Here is a 17,526-nt window from a genome sequence, read left to right as displayed (position 1 = left end):
GCTTCGACTTCCTCGCTGTTCACTACTACCACCATTAAGTTATTGTAGCATTTCTCCTGGCTCATCGAGTCATTCCAGTAAACATTAGTAGAGAAGGAACCTGTCAAACAATTAATCTTTATTAAACACATTAAAAAACGATTTCATAAAACACAATAGAAACGACAAACAACTGAAACAGACAAAATTATAAAACATACAATGGAAACGACATATAAAACAGCAATACTACTGAAATGACCCGTCCAGGTGAGGACCAGGGGGGGCGAACTGGAGCCTCTCTGCCCCCACATCCCAGCACTCTGACTGGGTATCACTCTCACTGGACCTGCAGAATTGGAGGGACAGGGTGGGGTAATGGCAGAATTTATTTATATAGATATGTCATTACCTCAATCACTAATAATGATTTTCCCTTTGGGGGTGATTAATAAAACATCTTACTGAAGAATGATGAGACTGGATGGATTTAACAGTTTAGTAACTAGGTCCACATCTTAAATGACATCCCATTCCCTATATAGTGGCCTACTTCTGACCAGGCCCTGGTCAATAACAGAGCACCAAATAGGGAATAGGGGGCCATTTGGAACTGAGCCAGGACATGTCTGGGCCTGACCTGCAGCTGTAGGGCAGTTGGAGGGCAGAGTAGAGCTCCGGGGTGCTGGGCGTGTGAACTTTGACTTTGCCATGAACCTGCAGAGACACCGATGACCCTAACCAGGGTATGATCCCAGACTCGGCAGAGGAGGGCGTGGCCGGCCGGCAGCCGGACAAGATCATGTGATCAGAATCTGAGAGATCTGCGAGTGCACACAGGAATCCCCTGAAGTGACTAAAATACGATGCTTTAGTAAAACCCTTTAGTAAAGCAATAACTATAGTCGAAACCAAACTAGCAACGCTTTTGCAAATATCTAGCAGTATGTAGTGTTCATTGTTGATTATAAACTGGGTAGTTGGAGCCTAAATACTGATTGGCTGAAAGCCATGGTATATCAGACATGTACCATGGGTATGACAAAAACAAAGTAAAAATGTACATTGGTGACCAGTTTACAACAGCAATAAGGCACCTCAGGGGTTTGTGGTATATGGCCAATATTTTACATTTAACTAGGCAAGTCAGATAAGAACAAATTCTTATTTACAATGGACGGCCTACCGCGGCCAAACCCGGACAACGCTGGGACAATTGTGCGCCATCCTATGGGACTCCCAATCACGGCCCGGTTGTGATACAGCCTGGAATCAAACCAGGGTGTCTGCTGTGACGCATCAGACCTGAGATGCAGTGCCTTAGACCGCTGCGCCACTCGGGAATACCCAATATACACTACATTACAAAAGTATGTGGACACCCCTTCAAATTAGTAGCTTCGGCTTTTTCAGCCACGTTCCTTGCTGACAGCTGTATAAAATCGAGCACACCGCCATGCAATCTTCATAGACAAACATTGGCAGTAGAATGGCCTAACTGATTTTCAACATGGCACAGTGATAGGAGCTAGAGCTGCTCCTGTCAACTAAGTGCCATTATTGTGAAGTGGAAACATCTAGGAGCAACAACGGCTCAGCCGCAAAGTGGTAGGCCACGCAAGCTCACAGAACAGGACCACCGAGTGCTGAGGCACGTAGCGAGTAAAAATAGTCTGTCCTCGGTTGCAACAGTCAGTTCCGAACTGCCTCTAGAAGCAACATCGACACAATAACTGTTCGTCGGGAGCTTCATGAAGTGGGTTTCCATGGCCGAGCAGCCGCACACAAGCTTAGGACCACCATACACAGTGGTGTATAGCTCACTGCCATTAGACTCTGGAGCAGTGGAAACGCGTTCTCTAGAGTGATGAATCACGCTTCACCATCTGGCAGTCCAACGGACAAATCTGGGTTTGGAGGATGCCAGGAGAACGCTACCAGCCCCAATGTATAGAGCCAACTGTAAAGTTTGGTGGTGGAGGAATAATGTTCTGGGGCTGTTTTTCATGGTTCGAGCTAGGCGCCTTAGTTCCAGTGAAGGGAAATCTTAATGCTACAGCATACACTTACATTCTAGACGATTCTGCGCTTCCAACTTTGTGGCAACAGTTTGCGGAAGGCCCTTTCCTGTTTCAGCATGACAATGCCCCTGTGCACAAAGTAAGGTCCATACAGAAATGGTTTGCAGAGATCGGTGTGGAAGAACTTGACTGGCCTGCTCAGAGCCCTGACCTCAACCCCATCGAACACCTTAGGGAAAATTTAGAACGCCGACTATGAGCCAGGCCTAATTGTCCAACAGAGCCCGACCTCACTAATGCTCATGGCTGAATGGAAGTAAGTCCATGCAGCAATGTTCCAACATCTAGTGGAAATCCTTCCCAGAAGAGTGGAGGGGGACCAACTCCATATTAATGCCCATGATTTTGGAATGAGATGTTTGACCAACAGGTGTTCACATACTTCTGGTCATGTCATGTATATACAGTAGATGCATAGAACAAGATTTATGCTGACTCACTGAGGACGGTGCTCTCTCTCCTGTTGTGACGCTGCAACGTCCTCCCCAACGGAGAGTCAAACAGATACTGCTGCTTCACCACACAGGCCCTCTGTTGCTCAAACTCACGTCTCTACACACACACACACACACACACACATCTTTTTTCTAATGTATTACAAGCATTTCGCTACACTTGCAATAACATCTGCTAACCATGTATGTGACCAATACAAATTTGAATTGATTTGAGACACTAAGTACGTAATAAAATAATTACAGTCAAACACTTCACTAAGAGGGGTTGGGTTAAATGCGGAAGACACATTTCAGGTGACTGCATTCAGTTGTACAACTGACTTGGTATCCCTCTTTCCCTAACCACCCATCCCTCTAATCTTTCTTTCAATCCAAGGAGACCGTTTTCACTCCCTCCCCCTTTCCTGTCTCTCCCGTCCCTCACCTCGTGGCCCAATCGGATGGCGGCGTCGGTGAAGGCCCGTCTCTCCCTATGGAAGCTCCGCTTCTGGTGTTCTAGCTCCGCCCAGCTGTCCTGAAGCCGCTCCCACTCTTCCAGGAAGTAGCAGTCTGTCAGAGCGGCCGGGACCGGAGTGATCACACTGTCCTGGGAAGGGGGAGATTACATGGGGAAATGGGGAGGGGAGGTAGGTAGAGATGGAGGAGAGGAGAGGAGAGAGAGGGCATGGAAGAAGGGGGATGACATGGAAGAAGGGGGATGACATGGAAGAAGGGGGATGACATGGAAGAAGGGGGATGACATGGAAGAAGGGGGATGACATGGAAAAGGGGGATGACATGGAAAAGGGGGATGACATTTTAGCGCGTGTCGGTTTCTTTAGTAACTAGCCATAACATTTTAGCGTGTCGGTTTCTATAGTAATTAGCCGTAACATTTTAGCGCGTGTCGGTTTCTTTAGTAATTAGCCATAACATTTTAGCGCGTGTCGGTTTCTATAGTAATTAGCCGTAACATTTTAGCGCGTGTCGGTTTCTTTAGTAACTAGCCATAACATTTTAGCGTGTGTCGGTTTCTATAGTAATTAGCCGTAACATTTTAGCGCGTGTCGGTTTCTTTAGTAACTAGCCGTAACATTGTAGGGTGTGTCGGTTTCTTTAGTAGCTAGCCCTAACATCGTAGCGCGTGTCGGTTTCTTTAGTAACGAGCCGTAACATTGTAGGGTGTGTCGGTTTCTTTAGTAGCTAGCCCTAACATCGTAGGGTGTGTCGGTTTCTTTAGTAGCTAGCCCTAACATCGTAGCGCGTGTCTGATTCTTTAGTAGCTAGCCCTAACATCGTAGCGCGTGTCGGTTTCTTTAGTAGCTAGCCCTAACATCGTAGCGCGTGTCGGTTTCTTTAGTAACGAGCTGTAACATTGTAGCGGGTGCCGGTTTCTTCAGTAACGAGCCGTAACATTGTAGCAGGTGTCGGTTTCTTTAGTAACGAGCAGTAACATTGTAGCAGGTGTCGGTTTCTTTAGTAACGAGCCGTAACATTGTAGCGGGTGTCGGTTTCTTCAGTAACGAGCCGTAACATTGTAGCAGGTGTCGGTTTCTTTAGTAACGAGCCGTAACATTGTAGCAGGTGTCGGTTTCTTTAGTAACGAGCCGTAACATTGTAGCGGGTGTCGGTTTCTTTAGTAACGAGCCGTAACATTGTAGCGGGTGTCGGTTTCTTTAGTAACGAGCCGTAACATTGTAGCAGGTGTCGGTTTCTTTAGTAACGAGCCGTAACATTGTAGCGGGTGTCGGTTTCTTTAGTAACGAGCCGTAACATTGTAGCGGGTGTCGGTTTCTTTAGTAACGAGCCGTAACATTGTAGCGGGTGTCGGTTTCTTTAGTAACGAGCCGTAACATTGTAGCGGGTGTCGGTATCTTTAGTAACGAGCCGTAACATTGTAGCGGGTGTCAGTTTCTTTAGTAACGAGCCGTAACATTGTAGCGGGTGCCGGTTTCTTTAGTAACGAGCCGTAACATTGTAGCGGGTGTCGGTTTCTTCAGTAACGAGCCGTAACATTGTAGCGGGTGTCGGTTTCTTCAGTAACGAGCCGTAACATTGTAGCAGGTGTCGGTTTCTTCAGTAACGAGCCGTAACATTGTAGCGGGTGTCGGTTTCTTTAGTAACGAGCCGTAACATTGTAGCGGGTGTCTGTTTCTTCAGTAACGAGCCGTAACATTGTAGCGGGTGTCGGTTTCTTCAGTAACGAGCCGTAACATTGTAGCGGGTGTCGGTTTCTTCAGTAACGAGCCGTAACATTGTAGCGGGTGTCGGTTTCTTCAGTAACGAGCCGTAACATTGTAGCGTGTCAGTTTCTTTAGTAACGAGCCGTAACATTGTAGCGTGTCGGTTTCTTTAGTAACGAGCCGTAACATTGTAGCGTGTCGGTTTCTTTAGTAACGAGTCGTAACAGTGTAGCAAGTGTCAGATTCTTTAGTAACGAGCCGTAACATTGTAGCGGGTATAGTCCACCTGTAGTAGATGCTGCTGCAGTTTGACCAACTGTTGACTCTGATCCAACTCTGTCTCCAGCTGGGCCAAGAGCTTATCCTGGTCGGTCCCCACAGCCACGCGACCTATACACACAAAAACCACTGAATATTTCTTTAGTCATAAACAAATTCATGTTTATCTCCTACAAGTCGCTGTGTGCGTCCAAAATGGCCCTATGTTCATAAGTGGTGCACTACGTAGGGAACACGGTGCCGCTTCATCCCCTCTCACCCTGACTCAGGAGGTCCCCTAGTCTCCTCTGCACACTCTTCCATCCCTGGACCACACCCCCTGTCACATGTTCGCCCAGGGACTCCTCTGACTGGACCAGCATATTGGCGCTGTCTGGGTCCTCTTCCTGGTCACCCACAGTGTCCAATAGGGTCTGTGGGAAAAGTGACAAAGTAGTAGCTTTCGGCCAATCAGCTCAATCCTCTCACCATACCCAGGGTTGGGTTCAGTTGCCAAATATTGCAGATAGAAATGCCATGAATAGAGCTGACATGATTCCATGCATCGAGAGGCATGTTAGTTCTACATAACATGTTTATAGCTGAATGTTCCAAAATGTTCTCCCCTGCTGACCGTGCACAAGTTTCAGTTCCCATCCGTAGCCCCTTCCTCCCACCCCAAAACCGTGCCCCTTCCTCCCACCCCAAGACCCTGCCCCTTCCTCCACCCCAAGACCCTGCCCCTTCCTCCCACCCCAAGACCCTGCCCCTTCCTCCCACCCCAAGACCCTGCCCCTTCCTCCCACCCCAAGACCCTGCCCCTTCCTCCCACCCCAAGACCCTGCCCCTTCCTCCCACCCCAAGACCCTGCCCCTTCCTCCACCCCAAGACCCTGCCCCTTCCTCCACCCCAAGACCCTGCCCCTTCCTCCCACCCCAAGACCGTGCCCCTTCCTCCCACCCCAAGACCCTGCCCCTTCCTCCCACCCCAAGACCCTGCCCCTTCCTCCCACCCCAAGACCCTGCCCCTTCCTCCACCCCAAGACCCTGCCCCTTCCTCCACCCCAAGACCCCGCCCCGTCCTCCACCCCAAGACCCTGCTCCATCTGTATCCCCTTCCTCCACCCCAAGACCCTGCCCCTTCCTCCACCCCAAGACCCCGCCCCGTCCTCCACCCCAAGACCCCGCCCCATCCTCCACCCCAAGACCCTGCTCCATCTGTATCCCCTTCCTCCACCCCAAGACCCTGCCCCTTCCTCCACCCCAAGACCCTGCTCCATCTGTATCCCCTTCCTCCACCCCAAGACCCTGCCCCTTCCTCCACCCCAAGACCCTGCTCCATCTGTAGCCCCTTCCTCCACCCCAAGACCCTGCTCCATCTGTATCCCCTTCCTCCACCCCAAGACCCTGCCCCTTCCATAGCCCCTTCCTCCACCCCAAGACCCTGCCCCTTCCATAGCCCCTTCCTCCACCCCAAGACCCTGCCCCTTCCTCCACCCCAAGACCCTACTCCATCTGTAGCCCCTTCCTCCACCCCAAGACCCTGCCCCTTCCATAGCCCCTTCCTCCGACCCCAAGACCGTGCCCCTTCCTCCACCCCAAGACCCTGCCCCTTCCTCCGACCCCAAGACCGTGCCCCTTGCTCCACCCCAAGACCGTGCCCCTTCCTCCACCCCAAGACCCCGCCCCGTCCTCCACCCCAAGACCCTGCCCCTTCCATAGCCCCTTCCTCCGACCCCAAGACTGTGCCCCTTCCTTCCACCCCAAGACCCTGCCCCTTCCATAGCCCCTTCCTCCGACCCCAAGACTGTGCCCCTTCCTTCCACCCCAAGACCCTGCCCCTTCCTCCACCCCAAGACCCTACTCCATCTGTAGCCCCTTCCTCCACCCCAAGACCGTGCTCCATCTGTAGCCCCTTCCTCCACCCCAAGACCCTGCTCCATCTGTATCCCCTTCCTCCACCCCAAGACCCCGCCCCTTCCTCCACCCCAAGACCCTGCTCCATCTGTATCCCCTTCCTCCACCCCAAGACCCTGCCCCTTCCATAGCCCCTTCCTCCACCCCAAGACCCTGCTCCATCTGTATCCCCTTCCTCCACCCCAAGACCCTGCCCCTTCCATAGCCCCTTCCTCCACCCCAAGACCCTGCTCCATCTGTATCCCCTTCCTCCACCCCAAGACTGTGCCCCTTCCTTCCACCCCAAGACCCTGCCCCTTCCTCCACCCCAAGACCCTACTCCATCTGTAGCCCCTTCCTCCACCCCAAGACCCTACTCCATCTGTAGCCCCTTCCTCCACCCCAAGACCCTGCCCCTTCCTCCACCCCAAGACCCTGCTCCATCTGTATCCCCTTCCTCCACCCCAAGACCCTACTCCATCTGTAGCCCCTTCCTCCCACCCCAAGACCCTGCACCATCTGTATCCCCTTCCTCCACCCCAAGACCCTACTCCATCTGTAGCCCCTTCCTCCCACCCCAAGACCCTGCACCATCTGTATCCCCTTCCTCCACCCCAAGACCCTGCTCCATCTGTATCCCCTTCCTCCACCCCAAGACTGTGCCCCTTCCTTCCACCCCAAGACCCTGCCCCTTCCATAGCCCCTTCCTCCGACCCCAAGACTGTGCCCCTTCCTTCCACCCCAAGACCCTGCCCCTTCCATAGCCCCTTCCTCCACCCCAATACCCTACTCCATCTGTAGCCCCTTCCTCCCACCCCAAGACCCCGCCCCTTCCATAGCCCCTTCCTCCACCCCAAGACCCTGCTCCATCTGTATCCCCTTCCTCCACCCCAAGACTGTGCCCCTTCCTTCCACCCCAAGACCCTGCCCCTTCCTCCACCCCAAGACCCTACTCCATCTGTAGCCCCTTCCTCCCACCCCAAGACCCTGCACCATCTGTAGCCCCTTCCTTCCACCCCAAGACCCTACTCCATCTGTAGCCCCTTCCTCCACCCCAAGACCCTGCCCCTTCCTCCACCCCAAGACCCTACTCCATCTGTAGCCCCTTCCTCCACCCCAAGACCCTGCCCCTTCCTCCACCCCAAGACCCTGCCCCTTCCTCCACCCCAAGACCCTACTCCATCTGTAGCCCCTTCCTCCACCCCAAGACCCTGCCCCTTCCTCCACCCCAAGACCCTACTCCATCTGTAGCCCCTTCCTCCACCCCAAGACCCTGCCCCTTCCATAGCCCCTTCCTCCACCCCAAGACCCTGCCCCTTCCTCCACCCCAAGACCCTGCCCCTTCCTCCACCCCAAGACCCTACTCCATCTGTAGCCCCTTCCTCCACCCCAAGACCCTGCACCATCTGTATCCCCTTCCTCCACCCCAAGACCCTGCCCCTTCCTCCACCCCAAGACCCTGCCCCTTCCTCCACCCCAAGACCCTACTCCATCTGTAGCCCCTTCCTCCACCCCAAGACCCTGCCCCTTCCTCCACCCCAAGACCCTACTCCATCTGTAGCCCCTTCCTCCACCCCAAGACCCTGCACCATCTGTATCCCCTTCCTCCACCCCAAGACCCTGCCCCTTCCTCCACCCCAAGACCCTGCTCCATCTGTATCCCCTTCCTCCCACCCCAAGACCCTGCCCCTTCCATAGCCCCTTCCTCCCACCCCAAGACCCTGCCCCTTCCTCCCACCCCAAGACCCCGCCCCTTCCATAGCCCCTTCCTCCCACGCCAAGACCCTGCCCCTTCCATAGCCCCTTCCTTCCTTCCACCCCAAGACCCTGCCCCTTCCTCCCACCCCAAGACCCTGCCCCTTCCTCCCACCCCAAGACCCTACTCCATCTGTACCCCCTTCCTCCCACCCCATCTGAAGGGACTTGATAGGAAGGTTAATAAGGTGTTGCTGTACTGTTTCCACACATCTACTCCTCTCAGATCTGTGCAGTTTGTAGGGTTGTAGGGGCTACAGCAGTGCTCCCAGTGGTGTAAAGTACTTCAGTAAAAAGTAGTTTAAGGGTATTTTTGATTACTTTTACTCCACTACATTACTAAAGAAAATAATTGACTTTTTACTCCATACATTTTCCCTGACGCCCAAAAGTACTTGTTACACTTTGAATGCTCAGCAGTAGAGAACATTTTTCTAATTCACACACTTATCAAGAGAACATCCCTGGTCATCCCTACTGCCTTTGATCTGGAGGACTCACTAAACAGAGAATATCCCTGGTCATCCCTACTGCCTTTGATCTGGAGGACTCACTAAACAGAGAACATCCCTGGTCATCCCTACTGCCTTTGATCTGGAGGACTCACTAAACAGAGAATATCCCTGGTCATCCCTACTGCCTCTGATCTGGAGGACTCACTAAACAGAGAACATCCCTGGTCATCCCTACTGCCTTTGATCTGGAGGACTCACTAAACAGAGAACATCCCTGGTCATCCCTACTGCCTTTGATCTGGAGGACTCACTAAACAGAGAATATCCCTGGTCATCCCTACTGCCTCTGATCTGGAGGACTCACTAAACAGAGAACATCCCTGGTCATCCCTATTGCCTCTGATCTGGAGGACTCACTAAAAACACACATGCTTCGTTTATAAATGATGTCTGAATGTTGAACTGTGACCCTGGCTATCTGTAAATAAAACAAAAACAAATGATTTATACTTTGAGTTTTGACACTTAAGTACATTTAAAACCAAATACTTTTACTCAAGTAGTATTTTACCGGGTCACTTACTTTTACTGGAGTCATTTTCTTAAAAAAGGTATCTGTACTTTTACTTAAGTATGAAAATTGGGTACATTTTTCCACCACTGAGTGTTTCCCCAATCCTGGTCCTGGGAACGCCCCTTCCTCCACCCCAAGACCGTGCCCCTTCCTCCACCCCAAGACCGTGCCCCTTCCTCCACCCCAAGACCCTGCTCCATCTGTATCCCCTTCCATAGCCCCTTCCTCCCACCCCAAGACCCTGCTCCATCCTCCCACCCCAAGATCCTGCTCCATCCTCCCACCCCAAGACCCTGCCCCTTCCTCCACCCAAGACCCGGCTCCATCTGTATCCCCTTCCTCCCACGCCCGCCCTGCCCCACCTGGTCCTGGGAACACCCCTTCCTTCACCAAAAGACCCCGCCCCTTCCTCCACCCCAAGACCCCGCCCCTTCCTCCACCCCAAGACCCCGCCCTGCCCAACCTGGTCCTGGGAACCAGGATGTGTTAGTACTAAGGCACCCCTTTGGTGGAGACCTCTCCCCAGGACCAGGAAAGGTACAGGTCTAGGACCAGCATCCCCTCCCCCAATCATAACCTTAAATCATTAGTGGAGGAAATGCAAAACAGTGTCTAGGGCCACCGTCACACTGCTCTGAGCTATAGGAGCCATCTAACCCGTTCCATGTCTGCTCTGAGCGCGTGCAGTAGCGTGGTGAGTTTGTGTCGGAGCTTCATGGCCTCCCTTATCTCCGCCTCTCGCCGCTCCAGCATCACACGTAGCGCTGCCTCCTCCTTCCTGTGTGTGTGTGTGTGTGTGTGTGTGTGTGGGGAGGGGGAGGGGGGGGTAAATCAGGTGCATTAGTGCTGGGCTGGAACAGAAGCCTGCGTCTCAATTTCCTGGATCAGAATAGGTGATCTCCGGGGTTCCAACCGGAGTCCACAGCCCCAGTAGTCAACAGTAGTGCACTATAAAGGGAATAGGGTGCCATTTTGGACTCTCTCTACCTTCCGTTGGTCCTGGCTGGTCTGTCCCTCTTCACCTGACCTCTGGGCACCGGGTTCAACAGCTCCATGGCTACAGAGCGAGGGAGAGAGACAAGGATGCAGTTAAGCCCCGCCCCTCATCAACTTATCCATCAACAAATTGGCGAGGGCACTAGAACAGTCTGTAGCACCCGGCCTCACCATACTAGAATCCAAAGTCAAACGTCAACTGTTTGCTGATGACCTGGTGCTTCTGTCACCAACCAAGGAGGGCCTACAGCAGCACCTAGATCTTCTGCACAGATTCTGACAGACCTGGGCCCTGACAGACCTGGGCCCTGACAGACCTGGGCCCTGACAGACCTGGGCCCTGACAGACCTGGGCCCTGACAGACCTGGGCCCTGACAGACCTGGGCCCTGACAGACCTGGGCCCTGACAGACCTGGGCCCTGACAAAATCTCAGTAAGACAAAATAATGGTGTTCAAAAAAAAAAGTCCAGTTGCCAGGCCCACAAATATAAATTCCATCTAGACCCCGTTGCCCTGGAGCACACAAAAAACTATACATACCTCGTTCTAAACATCAGCGCCACAGGTAACTTCCACAAAGCTGTGAACGATCTGAGAGACAAGGCAAGAAGGGCCTTCTATGCCATCAAAATAAACTCAATTTGACATACCAATTAGGATCTGGCTAAAAATACTGGATTCAGTTATAAAACCCATTGCCTTTTATGCTTGTGAGGTCTGGGGTCCGCTCGCCAACCAAGAATTCACAAAATGGGACAAACACAAAATTGAGATTCTGCATGCAGAATTCTGCAAAATTACCCTCCGTGTACAACGTCAAACACCAGATAATGTATGCAGAGCAGAATTAGGTTGATACCCGCTAATGATCAAAATTCATAAGAGACGCTTATTTTCCCTTTTGAAATGTCTAACTTGTGAGTGTAATGTTTACTGTACATTATTGTATTGTTTATCTATTTCACATGAGAACTTGTTTTCCATGCCAATAAAGCCCCTTCAATTGAAATTGAATTGAGAGAGAGCTAATCATGTTTAGTCTGAAGTTACTTTAAAAACCTCTTAATTAACCTCTACAGGGTTGGTGGGTCCCCCGCAGGACAGTTGAGCTAACGTAGGCTAATGCGATTAGCATGAGGTTGTAAGTAACAAGAACATTTCCCAGGACATATCTGATATTGTCTGAACGCATAAATTCTTGTTAATCTAACTGCACTGTCCAATTTACAGTTGCTATAACAGTGAAAGAATACCATGGTAATGTTTGAGAAGAGTGCACAGTTTTGAACTGGAAAAGTTGTTAAACAAATTAGGCACATTTGGGCAGTCTTGATACAACATTTTGAACAGAAATTCAATGATTCATTGGATCAGTCAAACTTTACATACACTGCTGCCATCTAGTGGCCATAATCTAAATGGCACCTGGGCTGGAATAATACATTATGGCCTTTCTCTTGCATTTCATAGATCGTTTTTTTAACAAACATTTTTTCTCCATTGTATTACCTTTTACCAGATCGAATGTGTTATATTCTCCTACAGTCATTTCACATGTCCACAAAGTGTTTCCTTTCAGATGGTATCAGGAATATGCATATCCTTGCTTCAGGACCTGAGCTACAGCCAGTTACATTTGGGTCCTTTTAGGCAAAAATTGAAGAAAAAAGTGGAAGATCCTTCAAGCCAATAAGAAAAAGTTAAATATATTACTGTCATTTATTTATAAGGACTGAATGCTAAGGTTACCTTGGTTGCTAGCAACTTCAATTAGCACTGAGGTGTGACGTGAGGTGTCAAAGCTCATGAGCCCAACAACAGCAGGAGAGTTTCACAGCCTCCCCCACCCAAATGCAGAGGCCCTTGAAGCCCTCTCCCTCTGTGCAGAGGTCATTACAATAGGTAGGTAGAAGGAGAGTGGCAGAATGGTGTGTGGGTTTAAGATTAGGAGACATTTAGAGAGAAAGATGGAGTGGGATAGAATATGAGAGGGCACATTAAGTGTGAGAGAGATGGTTAGACAGAGATCCTTACAGGCGCCCCTCTCTCTGTGTCTCTCTGCAAGTTGGGTTAGTCTCTCCTTCAGTCTGGCGCTGTGCTGCTCTCTACGCCTCAACTCTGACCCCTGCTGATTACACCGACACTGCAGGCTGGAACCCTTTAGAGTGTGTGTGTGTGTGAAATAGATAAGAGGGAAATGGTTATTCATCAACATGTTTGATATTTTCCATCAAACTCATGACACATGAGACACACCTTCTCTCTCTCGCGTCTCAGTGCATCCTGTAGTCTGGCAACGTGCTGATTTCTCTCAACCAGTTGCTCCTGTGAACAAAACATTTTATTTTTTAATCAACCCATATTTTACCAGGTAAGTTAACGGAGATCACATTCTAATTTACAGCAATGACCTGGGGAATGGAGGAGCCCTTTCTAAACTGGGGATGATTAGGGGGCCATGATGGTATGAGGGCCAGATTGGGAATTTAGCCAGGACACCAGAGTTAACACCTTTACTCTTACGATGAGTCCCATGGGATCTTCTTGCCTTGTCTCTCAGATCGTTCACAGCTTTGTGGAAGTTACCTGTGGCGCTGATGTTTAGGCCGAGGTACATACATCCCATCCGAAAGACAGCACAGGGCAATGTCCCCTATCACTGCCCTGGGGCATTGGGATATTTCTTTAGACCAGAGGAAAGAGTGGGACCTATTGGTCCTCCAACACCACTTCAGCAGCATCTGGTCTCCCATCCAGGGACCAGATGCTTGAGAAGCCAGGGATGCAGGGATGCAGGGTGCTATGCTGCTGGCATGAGTTGTTAACACAGTAAAACACACTATTCTGTCACTCGCATTCTCACCTGACTGACTCTCAAACCCACAATATTCATTTGTTAAGTACACACCACACGCACAAGCTTACCCCAAGGGAGGGTCCTGTCTCTCTGTGCTCGTCTCTGCCAAGAGAGGGCCCTGTCTCTCTGTGCTCGTCCCTGCCAGACCACCAGGAGGCATGGAGAGACAGGTTACTGAGAGGGGGGCTAGGCTCCCCATGGAGGAGGTATGTGTCCTGGAGGTCTGGAGACAGTGAGAGAGGAGAGGGAGGGGGTTGGATGGTGGTATGAGTAGAGAGAGGGAGGGGGTGGTATGAGTAGAGAGAGGGAGGGGGTTGGATGGTGGTATGAGTAGAGGGGGGGAGTGGGTTGGATGGTGGTATGAGTAGAGAGGGGGAGTGGGTTGGATGGTGGTATGAGTGGAAAGGGGGAGGGGGTTGGATGGTGGTATGAGTAGAGAGGAGGAGGGGGAGGTATGAGTAGAGAGGGGGTGGTATGAGTAGAGAGGGGAGGGGGTGGTATGAGTAGAGAGGGGGAGGGGGTGGTATGAGTTGAGAGAGGGAAGGGGTGGTATGAGTTGAGAGAGGGAGGGGGTGGTATGAGTAGAGAGAGGGAGGGGGTGGTATGAGTAGAGAGGGGGTGGTATGAGTAGAGAGGGGGTGGTATGAGTAGAGAGGGGGAGGTATGAGTAGAGAGGGGGAGGGGGTGGTATGAGTAGAGAGGGGGAGGGGGTGGTATGAGTAGAGAGAGGGAGGGGGTGGTATTAGTAGAGAGAGGGAGGGGGTGGTATGAGTAGAGAGAGGGAGGGGGAGGTAGTAGTAGAGAGAGGGAGGGGGTGGTATGAGTAGAGAGAGGGAGGGGGTGGTATTAGTAGAGAGAGGGAGGGGGTGGTATTAGTAGAGAGAGGGAGGGGGTGGTATTAGTAGAGAGAGGGAGGGGGTGGTATGAGTAGAGAGGGGGTGGTATGAGTAGAGAGGGGAAGGGGGTGGTATGAGTAGAGAGAGGGAGGGGGTGGTATGAGTAAAGAGGGGGTGGTATGAGTAGAGAGGGGAAGGGGGTGGTATGAGTAGAGAGAGGGAGGGGGTGGTATTAGTAGAGAGAGGGAGGGGGTGGTATTAGTAGAGAGAGGGAGGGGGTGGTATGAGTAGAGAGGGGGTGGTATGAGTAGAGAGGGGGTGGTATGAGTAGAGAGGGGAAGGGGGTGGTATGAGTAGAGAGAGGGAGGGGGTGGTATGAGTAGAGAGAGGGAGGGGGTGGTATGAGTAGAGAGAGGGAGGGGGTGGTATGAGTAGAGAGAGGGAGGGGGTGGTATGAGTAGAGAGAGGGAGGGGGTGGTATGAGTAGAGAGAGGGAGGGGGTGGTATGAGTAGAGAGAGGGAGGGGGTGGTATTAGTAGAGAGAGGGAGGGGGTGGTATGAGTAGAGAGGGGGTGGTATGAGTAGAGAGGGGAAGGGGGTGGTATGAGTAGAGAGAGGGAGGGGGTGGTATGAGTAGAGAGAGGGAGGGGGTGGTATGAGTAGAGAGAGGGAGGGGGTGGTATGAGTAGAGAGAGGGAGGGGGTGGTATGAGTAGAGAGAGGGAGGGGGTGGTATGAGTAGAGAGAGGGAGGGGTGGTATGAGTAGAGAGAGGGAGGGGGTGGTATGAGTAGAGAGAGGGAGGGGGTGGTATTAGTAGAGAGAGGGAGGGGGTGGTATTAGTAGAGAGAGGGAGGGGGTGGTATTAGTAGAGAGAGGGAGGGGGTGGTATGAGTAGAGAGGGGGTGGTATGAGTAGAGAGAGGGAGGGGGGGTGGTATGAGTAGAGAGAGGGAGGGGGGTGGTATGAGTAGAGAGAGGGAGGGGGGTGGTATGAGTAGAGAGAGGGAGGGGGCAGGTATGAGTAGAGAGAGGGAGGGGGTGGTATGAGTAGAGAGAGAGAGGGGGTGGTATGAGTAGAGAGAGGGAGGGGGTGGTATGAGTAGAGAGAGGGAGGGGCAGAGGTGGTAAGAGATTATTTTTATTTAACTAGGCAAGTCAGTTAAGAACAAACAATTATTTACAATGACGGCCTCCACCTGCCAAACCCAGACGACGCTGGGCCAGTTGAGCACCGCCCTGTGGGACTCCCAATCATTTCCAGTGAGATGAGGGAGCGGTATATACAGTGGACTTGGACTGAAATAGGTTCCGGTACTCATTATGGGTGACAGTACTGTTTATATGTAGGTGCAGGAGCTCCACAATACTTCTGAGCTAATATTCTAGAAGAGGAACAGCAGGTGTGAGTTAATATAAAGATTTACCTGAGCTCTCCTGTCGTCTCTTCTGGGACCCTGCTGCCCGTCCCTGCCCACATCTAGAAGCCATCTGTGTTAACGTTTACGAATGGTAACGAGCTTAACGGGTATTCAGGTGTGTGTGTTGTGTTGGCCGATCTACCTGAGCAGAGGTTTGCTACTTCACTTGGCAGCCATCTTTAATTACCAGCTGGCAAGTGCAACCAGGTGCTAGCATTTCAGCTAATCAATAACCTCATTGATTGACATGCTCACACCACTATTTTTTCATACTGTTTGGTCACGTTCCTCTGCTCAGACATTGCTGACCATAACAGATCTTACAATGCCTGGATAGGTATTTTACGTACACTATACAAAAGTATGTGGACACCCAAATTAGTGGATTTGGCTATTTCAGCCACACCAGTTGCTGACCGGTGTATACAATTGAGCACACAGCCATGCAATCTCCATAGGAAAACATTGGCAGTAGAATGGCCTTTACCGAAGAGCTCAGTGACTTTCCACACAGGATGCCTCTTTTGCAACAAGTCAGTTCATCAAATTTCTGCTCTGCTAGAGCTGCATGTGCTGTTATTGTGAAGTGGAAACGTCTAGGAGCAACAGCGACTCAGCCACGAAGTGGTAGGCCACACAAGCTCACAGAACGAGACCCCTGAGTGTTGAAGTGCGTGAAAATCGTCTGTCCTCGGTTGCAACGCTAACGAGTTCCAAGCTGCCCCTGGAAGCATCGTCAGCACAATAACTGTTCGTCGGGAGCTTCATGAAATGAGTACACGATGCCAAGCGTCGGCTGGAGAGGTGTAAAGCTCTCCGCCATTGGACTCTCTCAGGTCAAACCTGGGTTTGCCGGATGCCAGGAGAACGCTACCTGCCTGAATGCAGAGTGACAACTGTAAAGTTTGGTGGAAGAGGAATAATAGTCTGGGGCTGTTTTTCATGGTTTGAGCTATGCCCCTTAGTTGCAGTGAAGTGAATTCTTAACACTACAGAATACAATGCGTATCAGCTAACCACGTTATAGCAATCTGGTACCCGAGCACAGTCGATGACATAGCCCGCAACCATTGGTTGATGCATGCAACATCTGAGCAGGGGAACACGACCTATATGTGTAAAAGGATTGGAGAAATGTAAGCCATTTTGATTATTGACAATCCATTTAAAATGGCTTAAAATGTAGGCCAAAAATAGTGTGTAATGTAAATGTTGATTATCTATATCAAGGGTGTCAAAACTCAAATCCTGGAGGGCAGTAAAGTACAAGGGAGGAGTGAAAAGCAGCAGACACTCGGCCCTCCAGGAATTGAGTTCTGCACCCTGCTTTATATTCTAGGGCAGACGTATTCAACTCTGACCCTACGAGGAGCCTGCTGGTTTTCTGTTCTACCTAATAATGAATTGCGCCCACATGGTGTCCCAGGGCTAACTCAGTCCCTGATTAGAGGGGAACCACCCACATGGTGTCCCATGTCTAACTCAATCCCTGATTAGAGGGGAACCACCCACATGGTGTCCCAGGGCTAACTCAGTCCCTGATTAGAGGGGAACCACCCACACGGTGTCCCAGGGCTAACAGAGTCCCTGATTAGAGGGGAACCACCCACATGGTGTCCCAGGTCTAATTCAGTCCCTGATTAGAGGGGAACCACCCACATGGTGTCCCATGTCTAACTCAATCCCTGATTAGAGGGGAACCACCCACATGGTGTCCCAGGTCTAACTCAGTCCCTGATTAGAGGGGAACCACCCACATGGTGTCCCAGGTCTAACTCAGTCCCTGATTAGAGGGGAACC

General features: G+C 51.2%; 1 protein-coding gene across 1 annotated transcript; it reads right to left on the bottom strand.

The window, feature by feature from the left end:
- Positions 1-228: 228 nt before the first annotated feature.
- LOC139405397 (afadin- and alpha-actinin-binding protein-like) lies at positions 229-15,796 on the bottom strand. The gene is made up of 12 exons (XM_071147716.1): positions 15,733-15,796; positions 13,578-13,695; positions 12,872-12,941; positions 12,650-12,773; positions 10,605-10,674; positions 10,275-10,395; positions 5,219-5,372; positions 4,967-5,070; positions 2,943-3,104; positions 2,501-2,612; positions 620-803; positions 229-328 (listed from the first exon to the last, which is right to left on the bottom strand). The coding sequence occupies exons 1-12, from the start codon at positions 15,794-15,796 to the stop codon at positions 229-231; spliced, it is 1,383 nt and encodes a 460-aa protein (XP_071003817.1).
- Positions 15,797-17,526: the final 1,730 nt, after the last annotated feature.

The sequence above is a fragment of the Oncorhynchus clarkii genome, unplaced genomic scaffold (assembly GCF_045791955.1).
Source record: "Oncorhynchus clarkii lewisi isolate Uvic-CL-2024 unplaced genomic scaffold, UVic_Ocla_1.0 unplaced_contig_11936_pilon_pilon, whole genome shotgun sequence".
Classification (NCBI taxonomy): Eukaryota; Metazoa; Chordata; class Actinopteri; order Salmoniformes; family Salmonidae; genus Oncorhynchus; species Oncorhynchus clarkii.
The sequence above is the reverse complement of the archived record's forward strand: the minus strand, read 5'-3'. Positions and strand labels throughout refer to the sequence as shown.